This window comes from Falco punctatus, assembly GCF_963210335.1.
Source record: "Falco punctatus genome assembly, chromosome: 3".
Lineage (NCBI taxonomy): Eukaryota > Metazoa > Chordata > Aves > Falconiformes > Falconidae > Falco > Falco punctatus.
This window is the reverse complement of record NC_137582.1, coordinates 7429778-7449772: the sequence shown is the minus strand read 5'-3', so window position 1 is coordinate 7449772 and position 19995 is coordinate 7429778. Positions and strand designations below refer to the sequence as shown.

The 19995-nt window shown below is 37.7% G+C and overlaps 1 protein-coding gene across 5 annotated transcripts in view; it reads right to left on the bottom strand.

The window, feature by feature from the left end:
- Positions 1-19995, bottom strand: part of LOC308059842 (cadherin-10) — a 109043-nt gene that overhangs the window by 37983 nt on the left and 51065 nt on the right. For all 5 annotated transcript variants that reach the window (XM_080377774.1, XM_080377776.1, XM_080377775.1 and 2 more), the window contains one exon: positions 1557-1851. In XM_080377774.1, coding sequence (XP_080233900.1) covers positions 1557-1851 — 295 coding nt within the window. The remainder of the gene's footprint in view (positions 1-1556; positions 1852-19995) is intronic.

The window sequence follows — 19995 nt, the reverse complement described above, 5'->3', positions numbered from 1 at the left end:
TCCCATCTGTTGCCAGTAGGCCTGGTGTCAAGGAGACAGTCCCAAAAAACCCGAAAGTCTGCTGGTAACACCAGGCTTGGAGCAAGGTATTGATCTGCTGGCTCTTCCTGTTTCTTGCCTCATCATTCCCTGCAACTGGAAGGACAGAGGAGAGCACCACTTGTGCTCCTGATCCCTTAACCAGTTGTCCCAAGGCCACGAAGTCTCTCTTGATTGCCCTTGGACTTCTTAATGTGACTTCATTGCTGCCTACATGAAAATTCAGTAGTGGATGATAACCCAAGGGCCGTCCGTACTAGAGCAGGAGATTTTCTTGTCACATCTCTAACCCAGGCCCCAGGGAGGCAGCAGACTTCCCTAAGTAGTGGGTCAGGTTGGCATATTGGGCCTTCTGTTTCCCTCAGGAGAGTCTTTTATGACAGCGACTCATGTTTTTTTTTTTTTTTTTTTTTTTCTATATGGAAGCAGTTTTCATGCAGGGCATAGTTTGATTTAACTTCAGCAACACCTCCAAGCCAGATGAACCATCATCCTCATCATTGTTGGGTCCCACTTGCAGACCCTCATACGTATTATGGAAGACACCTGGGAAAGTGGGGTAGTCGCAAAGAAGATGCACCTTCTCTGCCAGGTAGCAACTTGTCACCATTGCCCCCTATCCCTTAAATTACTACATTCATCAAGTTGGAGATAGTATAGGGAATCCACCATATCATGCATCCTGTTTGCTTGAGTCTGTCCCAGGGAAGGTAGCATGTGGTTCCAATGATCTCACCCTGTCAGAATCACAATATAGTGCAATGCCATACTGTGTTGGCTATGCTTGACCGCACAGTGAAAATATAACAGTCATAGTAGCTCATATTCCAAAATGTCGTTTAGGAATCTGACCAGCTGGCATGATCCAGGCCACAACTTTGTTGTTAAGATAGGAAATGAAAACACACTGCAAACCGAAGAAAGATTAACCCAAACAGCCGCTTAAGATTCTTGAAGCTGCCATCCATGAGAATTAAAGGAAGAACAGAAAGCACAAGAGGATTTGTCCACACAGCAAAAATCTGAAGGCAAAGAGAATGAAGAGGGTGTCTACCTTCTGTCAGTGCATCAACAGCACATGAGTAAACATAACTCTCCTCAGCCACAGAAACAGCGAAAGTGGAGACAGCTCTCCATTCAGTGCTTATCACCACTGGGGACCTCCAGTGAAAATGAAAGAAAAAGTCATTGAACTTTCAACAGGCTAACACAGTGATCTTATTTTAACAGTTCTTAACGAGGAGGGTGATACACCATTAACTACTATTAACTACTATTTATGTTTACATTCTAAATCTCTCTAAACTATTCATTTGAATATTCCAAGTAGAAATAGATAAAAAAATCACAAAAATCAGTTTCTGGATGCAATTCCAATATTTGTACAAAACAAGCAAAATGAAAAATACTTAATCCATCAGGTAGAATTCCAAACATGACTGACTTTTCAGAGGATGGGAAAATTATTCATCAAGTAACGTATAACAGGCATTTGTGTCTCAGTTTAAAGCACTCACCCACTACTGACATTTCAGGAACACTAGCAGTATAAATTTCTTCTGGAAATGTTGGTTCATTGTCATTGATGTCATGGATTTTGATGACAAACTCAGATTCAGGTTCCACTGGTCTCAGAGTTCTTCTATTAATAGCTTGGGCACGCAGGGTGTAAAAGGCTTTCTCTTCCCTGTCAATTCTGCGAGTAGCATGAATGTCACCTGTTTTCTCATCAATTATAAAAAGAGTACCAGCCCCATCTCCTGACAAAATGTATTTGAGGGATCCATCTCCCTTGTCCTGATCAGAATGAAGCTGAAAAGGAAGGAAAAGGAAAAAAAAAATGAGTATTTTAATTTTTATTTTTAAACTAATTATTATATATTAAATCATTCTATGTGCAACAAACATGTTTAGTACCAAGAAAAAAAGTAATAATTTTCAGTTGCTGTTAACTGGCAATCATGGTGTTATACTGAGGCATTTGTTTCCTAACTTATCTCCAAGAATTTTTTAACATGACTGCTATGACAGATTTTAGTTTTGAAATGACACCTGTTCTCTGCTGAGAAACCTTTGCACCACAATTCTTAAAGAAGATTTTTATGTTAATACTGACCTTTTCCTTCCTTGAAAAGATTCTATTAAAAATTCACAACCTGCTGTGCTAGTTGTAAATTCACTAAGCAGATGAAGAACATGGCAGAATACATGACAATTAAGGAAAATAGAACAACTGGTTCCATGCCATACTAATTTATTTTTTTTTAGATTTTATTTCATATTATTTATATTTCTCCCAAATTGGAGAACATTTCATTTAAAGTCATTATCATTATCATTCCATAAATTAATGTAAATAGCCTGAAGGAAAGAAATGTACTTATTAAGTATTAGGTATTGATTTAATAAATATTATTTAAGTAATATAAAGCTTAACTTCATCTATTAATGACCTGTAGTACTGACTGGCTGTAGTACATCGATTAAAAAACCCAAACTATTAAATTATGTTGCTTTGTTCAATACAGTACTGTGGTTGGCTCATTTCACCTTTTCAGTATATTTGCCATAATTTTTCTCATCACTTTGTTGGAAAGCTCCTTCCATCTTATTGATTTCATAATTAACTGAAAGAATCTGGCATTCAGATTTATTTCTACCATGAAATGTATACTTTTTTTTTTATTTTTATGTTGAGCAGAACAATAAAATCTAAAAAAAGTCTGAAAAACTAAAAACTATAAGCTCTGATTAAAAAATGAAGTGCAAATATAAAGATTTTTTTAAAAACACATTAAAAAAATGTTAGAAAATTCCAAAAAGTTTAAGACAGACCTAGTGCATTTTTTCCTTAGCTAAAAAAAGTTGTTTAAGGACCCATTAACAACAGCAATTAGAACTGCAGTAAGATCACATTCAGTCATGTGAAGGCTTTTTGTTAATTTAAGCTCACATTCCAGACCATGAAAACATTATACACATAGCTTAGTATAAATATCCCCCTTGGCATGCAGCCATGGAAATATTTTTCTTTTTTTCTGTGCTGCCCTTATATTGTGTTTCATAGCATCCATTTTAAGTCAGTATCAGAGGTAGAATATTCAGCTCTTAGGGTTTTGAATGTGGCTTTCCTTGCCTTTTGTGCTGAAACCAAACATACACGGTGGAGTGGCAGGATATTTGAAGTCACACAGTAAACTTCACTGCTGTGAAACATTTTCAAAGACTGCATGTTTCCCACACACTTGCAATATGTGGAACAGAAGGAGTTCATGCAGAATCATGGATCAAAGCCTTTGTGATAGAAATTTAGAAAAATATTTCTATATAAATATTTTCCTATTTTATTTCAGTTCAGAAATAAGCCTTGAGAAACACTGTAAATATTTATCAAAGAATAACAAATTAAATTTTGCTTATGCTACATATGTTTATGTTTACTTTAGTAAATACAGATTTACTAAATACAAACCTCATAAATATGAGATTTGGAGCCATCAATATAAAGGCTTTTAGGGCACTGATAGTTGCACTTCAGATTAACATATATGTAAGGAATACCAATATAAATAGCTTAGAAGAACACTAAGATGTAACAATTTTCATTTTCTACAAAAATTATTAATAATTTCACTTTGGATTGGTAATCCAATTTATATCTTATGTATACACATGACAGTCTACAGTTATTGTAGAAGAACTTCAAATTCAGAATGACATTTCAGAAGGTCTTGGGTGATCAGGAAACACAAAGCTATAGATATAATGAACAAAGCTTCCAGACGTAAAGGAGTGAAAATGTGTATTATATGTAAGACAGGAAAGAAAGTATTTCTCGTTTCATTTTCTTAGCTCTTATTTCTATCCAGATGTTATTAGAGGAATCAAGATGGCTAAAGACCACCTTATGTACTTGACAGGCTTGAACACTGAATCATTACTTATCTCTGAAATGCATGAGGAGTGTGTCAATCAGAATTGCAAAGTTGAGCATTAAAAAAAGTTCTGCAAAATATTTCCCTTCTACTTTTAGTATAAAGTGTTTCCTATAGTTATTTTGGCTAATGGGCATCTGTGATTCATGTCAGCCAAGCTAAGAAATGGAGAGACATCTGTTTCATTTAGCAATTTTATTGCACAAAACGATCAGCTGTGAAGATGTGGTCTTGTTTTCATATCTGTCACTGATATTTTGTAAACTCTTGTTTCAGTGAATTTCTTGCTGTTCTTCCAAAAAAAATACTTCCCTTTTCAGCTGTCAGTGTTATACTTCATATATAATTTTTCTCACTGTATAGAAAATCAGAATGTCTGTTAGTTTATTTTATATAGGCCTGGTTCATCATACAGTAACTGCAATTACTGTAAAAAACAATTTTGCATGCTTGGACATCTACCTAAACTGGTTGAACAAAATTTTAAACTGAGGAGTATTTCACATAAGTGAAAAAGGAAGGTATTGCTAAACTGAAAACAATAGTTAGAAAGGGTAACAGAGAGAGAAAACCAGATTATAAAAGATGGATTTCTTTTTTCTTCAATTACAACAAAACCAGAGTTCATTAATATATATTACCTTGTTCTTCCAGATAAATGAAAACATACATAAAATGTGCTAATGAAAAGATGCCACAGTCTAATTCAGCTCAATATCTTTTTAGATCTGAAAATGGGCTTTGTAAAATATCTTTCAGAAAATTTTACATGAACAACATAATAATTCTGCTTTAAAAATTACTTGAAAATTACAGCACGAGAATTCTATGCTAAATGACTTCCAATGATCCAAATCAAACCCACCAATTACAGGAGTGTGAGTTTTCTCCCCCTCACTCTGCCATGAATTTCACCAGGTATGAAATCTCCTAATTGAATATAAAGGTCATGGACTGTTTTCTGATAGCATAGAAAGTGTTAATCCTATTTTCACCAAAATGCCACAATATGCTACTGTGAAAAACAGAGAGCAGATTAGGTTAGCCAGACCCATTTTATCATACAAACTACTTCTGGAATTGGAAACGATTTATAGCAATGCCAGGTAAAGACTTTAAAAGTTGTCACATCTATTTCTATTTGAATTCCAAATTCAGAACTCCCCCTGAATTTTCCGTGATTGGTATTCAAGCTAGAGACCAGAATATGACTGTATTAACAAACCAGCCTATAGTTTGAATTCTTACATACAGAAGGCTTTCCAATACAGTTTAGTTTTTTGTGGTCTTTACCAAATGACAGGCTATCCCAATATTATCTCACCAAACACATTTTTACTCTCCTACTTTATAACAGTACTTTTTATATGTGTAATCTAGAAAATATCTTTTCTCCTTTCTTCTGCAATATATTTGTCAACAGTTCAGTTTAATCCAAGTATCACAGTTGCAATGAGACCTCAGTACCTTCCCAAATTACTCTGCGTTTTAGATTTTGTTCAAATAAGTCCTGAATTTCTCTTAATTCTGGGGACAAATTTCAGGGAAATTTGTAATTACTGTTCTAAGTAATCATATTAGCCATGTTGTGCCAAAATACACCTGTGGAATCATTCACAATTTCTCTGTTTTCTAGAGCACATATAGTATTAGCACCTTTACTAGATACTTTGTAGATGAATGATAGTCTCTGCAACCATAATCACAACAGTGGGAAGACTTGGCCTGAAATCAGCAGAGAATAATTCATATAGAATTCCCATAATGGAGATATTTATTTTAAGCATCATGAACTGAAGTATTAAATGATGCTCGTTTAACATTAGCTGCACTTATTTTAAAAGATTTTCAAACTAGCTCCTATCCTGTGCAGTATTCTCTTGGTTGCCAGATTTAACTGGCATGACTTTAAGCCAGATTTTACTCACCAAAGAGATTCACTTATTTCAATTTATCCTTAAGGTAACATTTAAAGCAACTCTGTTCTTCAGTGATGCAAGAATCTGCACTAAGTTTCAATGAGACATGTCACACATTTAATTTTCTCACTCAGTTATATTGTCAGTTTTCCAGGTTTGTGCTATTGTGTGTTATTAAAGAGGACACAGTTGGAAAGGAGAAAGGCACATTTCAAAAAGAAAATTTTGTGCAACTGGGAAAGATAAAGGGAGAACAAACTAAAATGGAAGCATAACAAGTAATGCCAGATGAGGAGTGCTCTGAAATTCTTTTGCTTGCTGAGAAGCAACAAACAGAAATGAAAAACTCCAGTCTGCAGTGCATTTTCATATTGTATTAGTTTACTAACTTGATTCACTAACCAAAGAAAAGATAAAAATAATTGACACCATTTCTATTGAGAAAGATTACAGTCATTCCTTTCTGTTCAAAATTTTTGTTTGTTCCTACCAATGTTTTAAAATTATAAGAGATAAATCAAAATTAATAATATTTTTAGGATACTTCTCCACATACCTGATGAAGCAATGTCTATCATAGGTTTAGAAATATTATTGTCCCAGTTCCTTACAATCTTCACTACCAAGTGATAATCTCGAAGATTCTTAGTTTCCACAAACTAATCATACAGCAAAGGTATTTTTTCATCATTAGACTTGCATCTTTTCCCCAATATTGTATCTTATTATAAAGGGATCATTCACAGTCTGGAGAAGGTAGATGGTCCTGTCACTGACAAAATCTTCTAGGATTCCTGCTGCGAAAAGCAGTTTCTTTTTTTTGTAACACACCTATGAGCAGCAAAGAGTCTTATATAGATGCACTGAATCAACATGCCAATAACCAAACTCCCTCCTCAAGCTGATGTTCAGAGAGCTAGAACAAGAAAGTTTCACCTTCACTAGACTGTTGTAACTTACACGCCAGAAGACACAAGCATTGAGCTAAGATGAACTGGAGACTAATTGGATTTCATATACCAAAGAGCTCTTGCATGAGCCAATATGCATGTTCCTGTCCAATTTTAATGTAATAAATACAGTCCATACATCAGGTGAAGAGAGAAAATAAAGAACTGTCAGGTGCCCTTACTTTCTGACAGCTTGGCCTAATACCTCCTGTAGGTGACCGGGTATGAATAAGCAGAAAAGAATTCTTAAAGGGGGGAAAAAAATCCTGACCTATGTTTGCTGTTCAGGTTCCCATTCATTAAAAATGTAGACTAAATGAAGAAACATTGTTTGGTCCTCCTCCTATTCAGCTTGATGTGGTACAAGCCTATATTGCTACTTCCATGAGTAATCTCTGTCCACTAACCTATGGTCTCAGGATTGAAACACATCCGATAAGATTTTCATGATGACTTTTTAAAACATGTATCTTTTATGTTTTATGTTGTTTTGCTGATTCTGGACTGAAATAAAAATCTGTACTAAATATTGTATAAAGGATTAAGTAGTTTCCAGAACAATCTGTCTATTCCATCATGGAGCGGCCTAAGAAATCTAATATGCTAAAACAGCATGTCTTTTGTTTACTGAATTCAGAACAGCTTTTATGTATTTGAAAGCTTTGTGGTTTTTTTCTGTTCAGTTTTGGGGTGTTTTTTAAAGTAAAAATCAGTGCTAATCCTCATGCTCTGCATTAATGACAACAAAGAGGTAATTAAGAAGCTATTTCAGGTTTGTTTTTTTTTTTGTTAACAAGAAATTTTTATTATAGCTTATATATGTTTTCCTCAAGTAGCCTAGTTATAACAAAATAACCATTAAAACAGCATTAGTTTTTACATATCCTAATGTACAATTTGCATTATACATAAAAAGCATTGCGGTTTTTTTAAACAAATGCAGAACCCCATTAAGAATAGTGATGCTAGCTCACTTCACCTACTGCTGGAGGCCATTTAAAAATACATTAAAGATTGTCTTTGTTACCATCTGAAATCACTGCAACATGTAAATTGGTAAGAGCGGTGAAATTTTTTTACATTTATTACGTGTGTATTTTCTTCTCATGAATATTCTGAAGTATATATGTCTTTGGAAGAGGTATACTTAGAGGTAACAACAAATACACCACAGAGAACTGAATGACAATGTCAACCCAGGAGGTGGAAAATGCCAGCTAAGGTGGAGGGTATATATCAGAATTAAGAAATAAAAAAACATTAATGAGCTATTTCAATAATATCCAGAAGACTGATATCCATAATAATACAGTATAATTGTTAATTTTAATCCCAAGGAAGGGAAGAAAGGGAAAAAGAGAGAGTAGATATATTTTTCATATATGTCAGGAAACTACTGATGAATCTGAACTAATGCTATATCTAATAAGATTTCAAATAATGAGGGACGAAGATGTCTTGGGTCACTCCTGGTTTCATTTATATTACAGTGAGATCAGTGGTGTTACTCATGTAATAGATGCATAGTCCAGGAGAGATGTATTGGTATCTTATAACCAAGAAAACCCCACAGGGGTAGTCAAATTAGTAAAGGTAGGTCTGCGAGAGAAGAGAGGTGGAATATGTATAAAATCTTAAATGCGACTCACATTTTTATTTACTCATCAAATTTATTTTCCTATCAGTTCAATATGAAATCCATTATGGTAGAGAATAGTATTCTCAAGACAAATCCTATATATATATTAATTACCAATTAAAGAAGTTATAGTTTATAGTTTATATAATTGTATACAACTACATTGCAGAATACTTAAAGTTGGAAGAGACCTCTGGAGGTCATCTTGTCCAAACCACCCCTGCTCAAGCAGGGCCACCTACACCAGTTGTCCAGGACTGTGTCTAGACAGCTTTTGTATATCTTGAAGGATGGAGACTCCACAAGGTGTCTGTGCAACCTGTGCCAACGCTCAGTCACCCTCACAGGGCAAAAGTGTTTCGTGATGTTCAAAGGAACCTCCTGCATTTCAGTTTGTTCCTGTTGCCTCTTGTCCTGTCACTGGGCACCACTGAAAAGAGCCTGGCTTTGTCCTCTTTGCACCCTGCCTTCACGTATTTGTACACGTTGGTAAGATCCCCCTGAGACTGCTTTCCTCTAAGGTAAAGAGTTCCAGCTCTCTCAGCCTTTCCCCAAATGTGAGGTGCTCCAGTCCCTTAAGCATCCTTATGGCCCTTTGTGGGACTCTCTCCAGTATGTCTATGTGCCCCTTGTACTGGGGGTGCCCAGAGCAGGACACGGCACTCCAGCTGTGGCCTCACCGGTTTTGAGCAGAGGGAAGGATCTCCTCCCTTGACCCACTGCCAATACTTTGCCTAATGCAGCCGTTAGCCTCCTTTGCGACAAAGGCACATTGCTGGCTCATGTTCAGCTGGTGTCCAGCAGAACCACCAGGTCCTTTTCCGCTAAGCTGCTTTCCAGCTGGTCAGCCCCCAGCATATACTGGTGCCTGGCACTGTTCTTCCCCAGGTGCAGGTTTTTATACTTCACCTCGCTGAACTTCATGAGGTTCCCGTCAGCCCATTTCACCAGCCTGTCAAGGTCCCTTTGGATGGCAGTACAACCCTCTGGCATGCCAGCCACTCCCAGCTTTGCGTCACCTGCTGTCTTGCTGAGGGTACGCTCTGCCCCATCACGCAGATCATTAATGAAGATGTTAAACAGGAACGCACCTGCTATCGATGCCTGGGATATACCACTAGCTAGAGGTTTCCAACTAGGCTTTGCACCACTGAACAGTACCCGCCAGTAAACCAGTTTTCAGTCCACCTCACAGTCTATTCATCCACTCTGTATATCAACAGCTTCTTTATGAGAAGCTTATGGGAGGCAGTTTCAAAGACCTTACTGAAGTCCAGATAGGTGATATTTACTGCTCTCCCTTCACCTTCCCAGCCAGTTGCTTCATCACAGAAAGTTATCAATTTGGTCAAGCATGACCTGTCCTTGGTGAAGCCATGCTGACTACTCGTGATACTTTTCTCATTCCTAATGTGACTGGAAATAGTTCCAGGATTAGTTGCTCCATCACCTTCCCAGGGATCGAAGTGAGTCTGACTGGCCTGTAGTTCCTTAGGTTCTCCTTTTTGTCCTTTTTAAAGATGGGGGTGACATTTGCTTTCATTCAGTCTTTGGATATTGCTTCCAGTCACCGTGATCAGTCAAAGATTATCAATCAAGGCCTTGCAATGAATCTATCAGCTCCCTCAGCACTCATGGGTGCATCCCATCAGGGCCCATGGACTTACCGAGGTCCAGTTTGCTCAAGTATTCCCTGGGCTGATCCTCTTCCACCAAGGATACATATTATTTGCTCCAACATTTCCCCCTGGTCTCCGGAACCTGGGATTCCTGAAGGCTGGTCTTGTCAGTAAAGACTGAGGCAAAGAAGGCATTCAAGTACTTCCATCTTTTCCCTGTCCTGTGTAGCTGGGTCCTCTGTCTCATTAAGCAATGGGCTCACATTTCCCCTAGTTTCTCTCTTGCCTCTGATGTACCTATAAAAGCCCTTAAAGTCTTTGATGTCCCTGGATGGATTCAGTTCCACTGGGGCTTTAGCTTTCCTAACTTGATCCCTGGATGCTTGGACAGTGTTTCTGTGTTCCTCCCTGGCTGCCTGTCCTTGCTTCCGGCTTCTGTATGTTTCCTTTTTGTGTCTGAGTTTGGCCAAGAGCTCCTTGTTCATCTACACAGGCCTCCTGGCATTTTTGCCTGATTTCTTTGGGATGGAACTCTCCTGAGCTTGGAAAAGGTGATTCTTGAATATTAACTAGCTTTTGTGGTCTTCTTTCCCTCTAGGGCCTTATCCCATGGGACTCTTTCGAGTAGATCTTTGAAGAGGCCAAAGTCTGCTCTCCTGAAGTCCAGGGTTGTGAACTTGCTTTTCACCCAGCTCCCTCCCCTCTGGATCCTGAACTCCACCACCTCATGGTCACTGCATCTAAGGCTACCTTTGACTTTCATAGCCTTAGTAAGACCCTCCTTTTTGGTGAGTATGAGGTACAGCAGAGCACTTCTCCTTGCTGGCTCATCAGTCACTTTGAGGAAGAAGTTATTGTCAATTCACTCCAGGAACCTCCTGGATTGCTTGTGCTCTGCTGTGTATTTTCTCCAACAGATGTCAGGGTGTTTAAAATACTCCATGAGGACCAGTGACTCTGAATGTGAGGCTGTTCCTATCTGTCTTTAGAGGGCATCATCCACTTGTTCTTCCTGGTCAGACACCCACTATAATGTCACCTTTGCCTGCTCTTTCTTTAATCCTAATCCATAAACTCTCTATTGGTTCCTCTTCCATCCACAAGCAAAGCTCCATGCACTCCAGCTGCTCTCTCACATGAAGGGCAACTCCCTCTCTTTGTCTTCCCTTCCTGTTCTTCCTAAAAGAGCTTGTATCCCTCCATTGCAACACTCCAACCATGGGAGCTATCTCACCATATCTCTATAATCCCCAAAAGATCACAGCCCTGCAACTGCATGCAGATTTCTAATTCATTGCATTTATTCCCCATATCTACAGGAGCTTAAGAGGGGAATCCCAGCACGTTGATTTCCCACAGAGAGTTTGGGGGATTTATCCACAATGGTGCCTTGTAGACAACTTGTGGGCACCTCAATGACATAGAGAATTACAATTACATACCGAAATTTAACTGAATTTCATTGTGTTTGTATTAAGACTGGTTAGGTAGCTATAATTAAAATTTAGATTAAAACTTCTCCTACCAAAGCAGCATATTTATTCCTCTATTAGACTTTAAAATACCAAAAAAACCCAGCTCTGGATGTAAATATTGACACAAATCATACAGAGCATTACACATTATATTTGTATACATTCAAGACAGTGTCATCAGTGTAGTGAACTGTATTCCTCAACTTTTACTGGAGATAGAATACCCATCCTGATCTTTGCTACTACAGATTAAGAACTGTACTCCATACTAATTTCTTTCCCTTGCAGTGTTCATTGCTGTTTTCCAAAATTTGGTCTGTGTACTACATCACTGATGAAAATTATTTCAAACTTTTGTAAACTCTGGTAATCAGCTGATGGGCCCAGTCAATACATCCATAAAAGCTTCTATGACATTCGCTGGCATTTGTAAGACATCAGAAGCAGTCTTTACTTAATCTCTCTTTTCCTAATTTTCAATAAAATATACTATATTGGTTATGCTGGTGGTGTTTGGGTTTGTCTTAGGGTTTGGTTTGTGGGTATTTTTAAATCTCCTTGGTTTGTCCTAAATTGCTGCTTTATCATTTATACCAAAGCCCTCTATTCATTTTGGTTTGTTCAGAGAACTACAGAGAGGTTTTGCATTCTCTTTTTCCCAGAATTAGTCTGGTTTCATGAAGCTTTAGTTCTTGTTTTGTGCACTATTAGCTCCTACTTTCTCCATTTGGCAGTAAGAATTCTACACTACTCTTAGAAAACTTCCTAACTGTCTTTTATGGTACATAGTCTTACATGGCACTTTAAACAGCTCCTTCAATTACTCTGTTTTCTCTAGCACATCATTACCCTTTCCTAGCAAATGTATCAGTATTACTGAAATCTCTACCATTATTCTTAAATGATAAGCCTTGATTTATCCCATGGAACTCTTTTCAGTGTCGCACTGCTCAGTAGTCCTCTAGTTATTACATTTATTTTACCTGGCTTTTAATAGACAAATGCCACCCTTAACACAGAGAATAGCGTCACATAACCTCACCTAACTAAAAAGATAATTGAGGAATTAGTTTCCTTATCTTCCAGCTGTATTATCTATATAGTGGACTTACCCTTTTTGATTGACCTAAGACAGCCTGCTGATTGCTAAAGGTATTTCTAAGTCCTGTGAGGAATCCTCTGTGGAGCTGGCATCCTCAGTAGTGACACTGTAAAAAGTGGCCATAATCCTGTACAGTATTTTTTATAAGTGACTGATATTTTTGAAGTACAAAAGGACAGGAGAGTTTTTGTGAAGTTTGGCAAGTAAAAAATGAAATTAATATCCATTTACAAAAGTCTTGTATCTTTCCTAGCTATGTCCCCTCACAGAGTATTTATCTGTTATTTGGCTGTACTCGCTTAGCTTCACCTGAAACTCATATAGTCTATCTGTAGCATTAATTTAGCATTTCACAAATACCTCCACTTCTTTAGTTTTCCCAAATTTTAGTCACATGTCCTGGAACACTGCATTACCCTTACCTATATTTTCTGTTTCATTCCTCAAAATTGGTTGTTTCATGATATTTCTTTAAATTACTACTCTTTAAAACATAAAATTTGTCTAGAAATCTCATTTTTTTTCTCCATTTACTTCACCACTTCCTCAACTGCATTAGTCAAGTTTTCTCACTGTCAAAATTTAAAAACTCAATATCATTTTTATCATTCAGTACTGAGCTAGATAATTTATAACCAAGCTTTCCTAGACAGTAATAGCTGTTAATTATTATATTAACTCCAAAATAGTATTTCTTAAATATTTTTACTTCCTAAAGATCCCATTTGTAGTGGAATTAGCAATCATAAACATGGAGACTCAGAAATTTTAATTTATGCATATTTTACATCAAACGCCATACCTCCAAAAAGGATATGCAAAAGTTCTCTTTGGAAGACGGGATTCTTAATACAGAAGGAAGAAATCCTTATTATGCTTCATGTCTCTCCATATCAAGCATAATTTATTCTGCTAGTCACTATATTGTAGTCTTTGTACTTCTAAATGATATATAATTGTGAAAACTATTAAAGCTTTTTAGGAAAAAAAAAACTAGAAAATATTTCTGTAACATCAAAGTTTCTAAACTAAATGGAGGAAAGAGCAGTTGCCTCTTTACTCACCTGTTTTTTGATGAAGTATTCTGCATGATCATCTCTATTATGCAGTCACTTTACAAATATACAGAATGGAAATCTTCCAAGTTCTTCTACAAAGTGGGGAGGGGGGTTGGTTTGTGGTTGTTTTTTTTTTTTTTTTTTTTTTTTCCGTTGTTTGTTTGTTTGTCGCTTATTTTTGCATCACAGTTTCACCCTAAAATATTTCAAATCATCAAGTCCAGCCTCTATTTCTTGTTTTAATACTTGAGAATTCTTAAGAATGGACAATAAAAATATTTCAGAGGTAACCAAAATTTTGGCAGTGAAGGACATTATGATTACTCCAAACTTTACATGAAGAGGAAATTTAATATGTTCATATCTTCCCACCACTGTAGGCAAGTTGAAAGGAAAGGCAGGCTTCAAGGAATAAAAGTTCAGAAGCAGACAGAGCACCTACACTATTGCGAAAATAAAAATTACCCAAGAACCATTAATTCGGTGTGACTCTGCATTGTGTATAAGAAATAATGCTAAATCCAGGTAGCATAACTGGACTGAAGATGACAGATGTAGGAAACAGAAGAAAAGCACAGAGTATCAGAGTAAGCCAGTATGAAGGAGCAAGGTTTTTCTACAACTAGGAAAAGGGGAACAGAAGAGATGAACAAAATTGCTATTGACCACTAAAGTTTTCTTCACATTTCAAACATTCTTGGGAGTATCCATAACTTTTTCCCACAGAAATTTTATGTGACCAGCCATCCGAGTCTTACAGTACAGGCAGTATCCTTTCCAACCAAGATCCTGAGTATCCCAGAACATAATATGTTCCTTCTTCCAGCATGTATTTTCCATCTAGATGCTTGCATACAATCTGTTTGGACATGCCTTTTAGCATGCCAAGCCACATAATTGTTCATAAAGGATTTTCTAAGTTTCTAGGTGTGTTCAGACATGTAAGATACCTTGCACCTGTGTTTCACGCAACTGGCTGGTCTGTCAATTGGATCTTTGAAATGAAAATAAGACAACTTGGAGTGTATGAACTCATCTATGGTACACATATAAAATTGCTACAGACCAAAATATTGTCAAATTAGAGAGCATTTTCCTCTCTCAGTTGTCCACTTCTCCTTTAACAGCCTCAATTAAACAGCTATGAAAAGACTCAGGACACAGACGTAGTTAAGTTTAAAGAGTTAACACTGGTGAGTGGGACAATGTTGTTTGTTTACTCCTGCAAACAAAGCCTACTTTGTCTGCCAAGGACTTTAGATACATTGACTGTATAGCTATTCACTGCCTCAAAACAGAAGGCATTAGAGGGTTTGAAAAAATTTGCTATTGCAGCTTTTTTGGGTTAGCTTGCATTTAACTATCGTCAAAGACTAAAACACTGTTATAAATATAAAGAAAATCTTCCAGCAGAAAAACATTTTAAAAGGGTAAACACCAACTTTTAACTTTGAACTTTCTCTCATATGGGTACTTCATTGCAAGTCACCAGTTTTCCCTCAGTATTACCCCCGGCTCTTCCTTGCTATCTATGTATATACGATATTTAAAAGGTCATCTGCATCTGATCTAAAAAAAAAGAGAGAAAAAATAAAGGAAACCCCTAAAGCATCAGTCTTTTAATTGCTGTTGAAACTATTGGCTATTTATAGATGTATAATTTCAAACAAGGTGTAGGTCAAACATTTATAAGGCTCCGTTTTCTATTATGTTTTTTAATTCCTTGACTGAATGAATGTACTGTGATGAAGTGGACTCTACTTTTTCCAAGCTATGACATTGAATATAAATAATTTCAGTTTTATCAGTTCTTCCCTTTTTGGAATATCTTTTTGTGACAAGCAGGTACAAAATTGAAAAAGAAATTGAACTGAAAGGAACTGGAGAGTTCAGGCTGAACTACTTCCCTGTTTCTTATACCATTTTGAAGCGTGATGCTATTTTAAGTGCAATGTATAATCAGGTACAATGTGTTTGGAAACCATCCAAGAGAGCTGTAACTCTTCTCCATGAAGGCAGCAAAAGCAGCGAAATGCATCTTATTATAGTGATTTTACACCTATGCCCATAACATATGGGAAGGATGCCCATAACATAGACTAGCTTCCATCTAAATCTTCCTGACAAATGATTGGCATTATTGCACTTTGTGCTTGCAAAGAACAGAACTATCGCTTTCAGAAATTAGTTTCAAAATGGCCGATCACTGCTATTGGAATTATTAGGGGGGAAAAAAAAGTCAAATAGTTTAAAATAGATTTCTCAGAAACTGAGAAAGGCAGTGGCAGGAAACCTACCCCAGTGACTAGTACTGACCACTTAGACTCATTATCACTTACTTTCTCATCAAATTGATAAATGGCTTTCATTCAAGTATCAATGTGTAAGAAAGGTAAAACGGACAAGTAAACCAATCTTCACTCTTGTACCAAAACTAGCAAGTTTTCATTAAATCCTTCATACTTTCCCAGTGGCTTTCATTTACTGTACTACCTTGTAGCACTGAACACCATTAAATACAGCTTCCAGTTACTTGACAGAAAAAGAGGAAACAAATTTCAGCTAGTGGTCCCTACTCATGTTTGCATTATTTTCTAAGTAGACTTGAAAAGTATTTGCATAAGGGGTAAGCACACAAAAACAATTACATGTATGTAGAAAATCATGAAGTGAACCCCTCCCACTGTTTTGAACGTGTTATTTGTGGAGCGCTCACAACAGATTAAAATTAAATATGAGCATAGTGTATGATTCTACAATACCAAGATCTATAGACACATGGAAAAGGAAATAATAAAAAACCTGCTTTAATATGCATGAGCTAAGTATGTCATCATATAGGATGCCAGTGCACAGATGCTGGCTGGGGGAGCTGCAGCAGCAGCCCCTGTGAGGTGGTGGCGGGGCTGCCCCGTGCCGGGCACAGCCGGTTCCAGCTGGTTCCAGCCGGCTCCACCGGCCCCAGCACAGGGCACAGCTGAGCCCCGCAGCCACGGGCGGGCGCCTCGGGGAAAGCCAGGCTGAGAAAGGGCAAAATGCTCTCATGACATATGATAACAAATAGGAAATACATTTTAGTCCTTTACATCAGAAGCTAAACATACCAGTAGTAGCATGTAAAAGCTGTGCTTAAAACAGAAAGCTTTTAAATGCTGGTGAAGGGTCATTTTGGTCAGGGAGAACTAGAAAGTTCATTTAATTTTCAACTGATTACTAACTCTGTTCAGCAGAATTTACTATTTCAAGACCTACTTCGATGAGCAGCTTCCTTTACTTTGCAAGTCCTACAAATACCTACAAATGGTACACACTTTTAGTTTGTTTTCCTTCAGGAGAAAGAAAAAATAATGATTAAATAATGATCAGGCTCCATTGCAGTTTACATGCTTTGAATTTCAATTAAAGACCATTAACAGTACTAAACTTATGTTAAACAGTGTTAAACTTATTAAATATAACACTTACGGTCCTATAGAGGCCAGGTAGAAATAAGGATAGGCTATTTAGTATTTGCTTGAAAGCTGAACAAATGTGACTTTCAGAGATGATATCCCACTTCATTCGTTAGAACTCTTCTAGTTATTATGCCTTTTAAAATTACACAATGTATGTATAAAACTGTATCCATAGAAGTGGAAAAGGTCCTGGACTAAGCTTAGTATCTAACTTCAAGCTGTTGTCTACAGGCATATTTACATGTGTCTACCTAAGATATGTCTACCTAGAGCAATTTAGTATCTTACAGTTCTTCATGTGGTTTGCCTTGCTTCTCTGTTTGGAGTCTGGTAGTTCCAAACAGTGGTTTCTGTCTCTTGGGGCCACGGTTCACTTTGTTCACCAGGGCAGCACTTGCCACATCGTTCAAGGTCCTGTGGCAGTATGGATACATAGCATATGTATGGATATGTTATGGGAGCCTGCAACTGGCACAGACTTCATTGCCACTGAAGATGTGATGCAGATACAAACCTGGAACCACAGTGCTTCCCCTTTTCTCACCATACCAGTTGGTAAAGAAGATGTATCCATTTGATTACACTTGATTAGCCCTGTTAGCTAGATAACTTCTTTTCCCCAGAAGCACCCATGCAGGCATTGGCATGCTCTGAGCTCTTTCCCTTGTGTCCAGCTCATACAGTAATAATATAGGACATACTGCCTTTCAGTTCTGTCAAACCAGATCTTCTCTGCTATGCTAAATGACACTTGTTAGCCTACTCCTTCATCTTTTTAGTTTTCTGGTTTCATTCTGCTATCTTTGTCTATATCCTTCCTTCCTTCCTTCCACCCTTCCTTCTTTTCTTCCTTCTTCCCCCTTTCCTTCCTTCCTCCCTTTCCAATGTGTGCTGTATCTCCTCTAATACCTCATAATCTTTTGAGCTATGAGTAACTCATGAGGCCTCACTGGTTTTATGAGACAGGTTTCTTGCAGTGCTAGGTGGTTCTGGTGGGATGAACAGTCCTGTCGACTTTACCATTTCAGAGAAAAAGTACAATCCCAAACCAGTCTGACTGTTTGGTCTTTAAGGGAAGATTTAAAGCAGAGAGGCATTCAACACATCCAGCGTTTCTCCTTAACAGAACAAATACTGACACTGAACTCTCTGAGAAGGGCAACACTGGCTTGGAACATCTACACTCAGCTCTGGTATATGTGGCTTACACCCCTAAGTAAAAGTGAAACAGAGCAAGGTCTTAAAGGATTAGTTAGGATGAGTTTGGTACCATGCTCTGGGTGTTCCTCTGTTTACGGTGAGATACAACAGAAGCAGCAGGGCCTGTTCTGTTCCGCTGGCGGTACTAAAGTAAGAGATAGGTGGAATGTACTCTGAGCAACCTAGCAGTCATAAATAAAGATAAGGTGGGCATTTGGAGGAGATAAGAAGGACATGAGTCAGGAGGTTTTGCAAGCTCCAGAAACTAGGCTGTTGAACAAAGAAAGTTGAAAAGTTCAAGCGAGGAAGAAGATTGAGCAACCCCCAAAAGTGAGGCCGAAGAATGGAACGACCACCCAAAAGTCTCCCCAAAAGTCAATTCTAGCGGACTCCGCCTCAAGCTCTGCCTAAACCCTGCCTGTTATGAATATGATGATTAGATGTCGAAATTAAATGAGTATGTATGTAAAGATGTAACCTCACATGAAAACTGTATAAATTACCTGACTTTCACTGAAGACTTTGGAGCTAGTTTGTCCAGCGTGAACTGGCTAGATCCCCAACATTGCACAAAATAAATACGTTTGCTGCTTAAAGACAAAAATTCATCTCTGAGCAGTTACTCTGTGGCGTTTTGGCATCAGAAGTCTAAAAGGACAGTAATCCATTCCAATTCCAGTACTATTTCACTGTGAAGCACTGGAGTTTCACTGTTGGTCTCTGTTCTTCTCCCTCTGCAAGATTTGCCAGACTAAAGCAGCAAATGGGAATGCTCACTTTTGGTCTTTCATTTCCAGTGCCTGGCACATCTGAGCAAAATTACCGTCAGATAATTTGAGCACTGGGAATCACCTCCTTAAGCAATTGGGTATGCCCTCAGTATGCCCTACTCATATGATTTAACCCCTCTTCCCTTGTACCAGACAACACTCTGAAGAAACTCATATGCACAGACATCTGTCTAGGTCTGGGAATCCACAGTTTTTGAGCAAATTTATCTGGCTTTGGATTCAGGCACACAACAACTGTGACTTCTTTGGTCTTCACTAAAATAATGGCGGATATTACAAAGCCTTCCTATTCCTCAACAACCACCTGTTAATTCTGTACTGTGTCACCCAGCAAAATTCAGTGTCTTGTAGAGATACGTCCAGTACAGCAGCTAACAAATAATTCATTCTTTATGGGAATAAAAACTTACTATTCAGCTAGGTCAGCTCTTTGCCGCCAGTACCTTCTGCTGCTGTTTAATGAAGCAAGAAGTCAGAGACTCCAACATTCACTGAGGTTTCATAAGGAACAGTCCTTTTTGCAAACAGAAAATATAAACCCTTTGCACACTTCAATTTAGAGTAAATTATGAATCTAACCAGTCATAGTCATAAACTCCATACTAAGATGGATCCCAGCAGAATCTGAGAAAGAATTTAATCTCAGCACTCACTGAGATGAGTTAGCCTCCAGGACATTCTTACAGGAAGATTTTGATGCCTCTGTTATGGAAAAACAATGGCTGTACCATGTGTTTTGAGAAGGCATCATAGCTCCTGTGTTCTGGACTACAAGAAGAGGTAGAAAAAACCCCAAAACCAACAGTCCTTCAA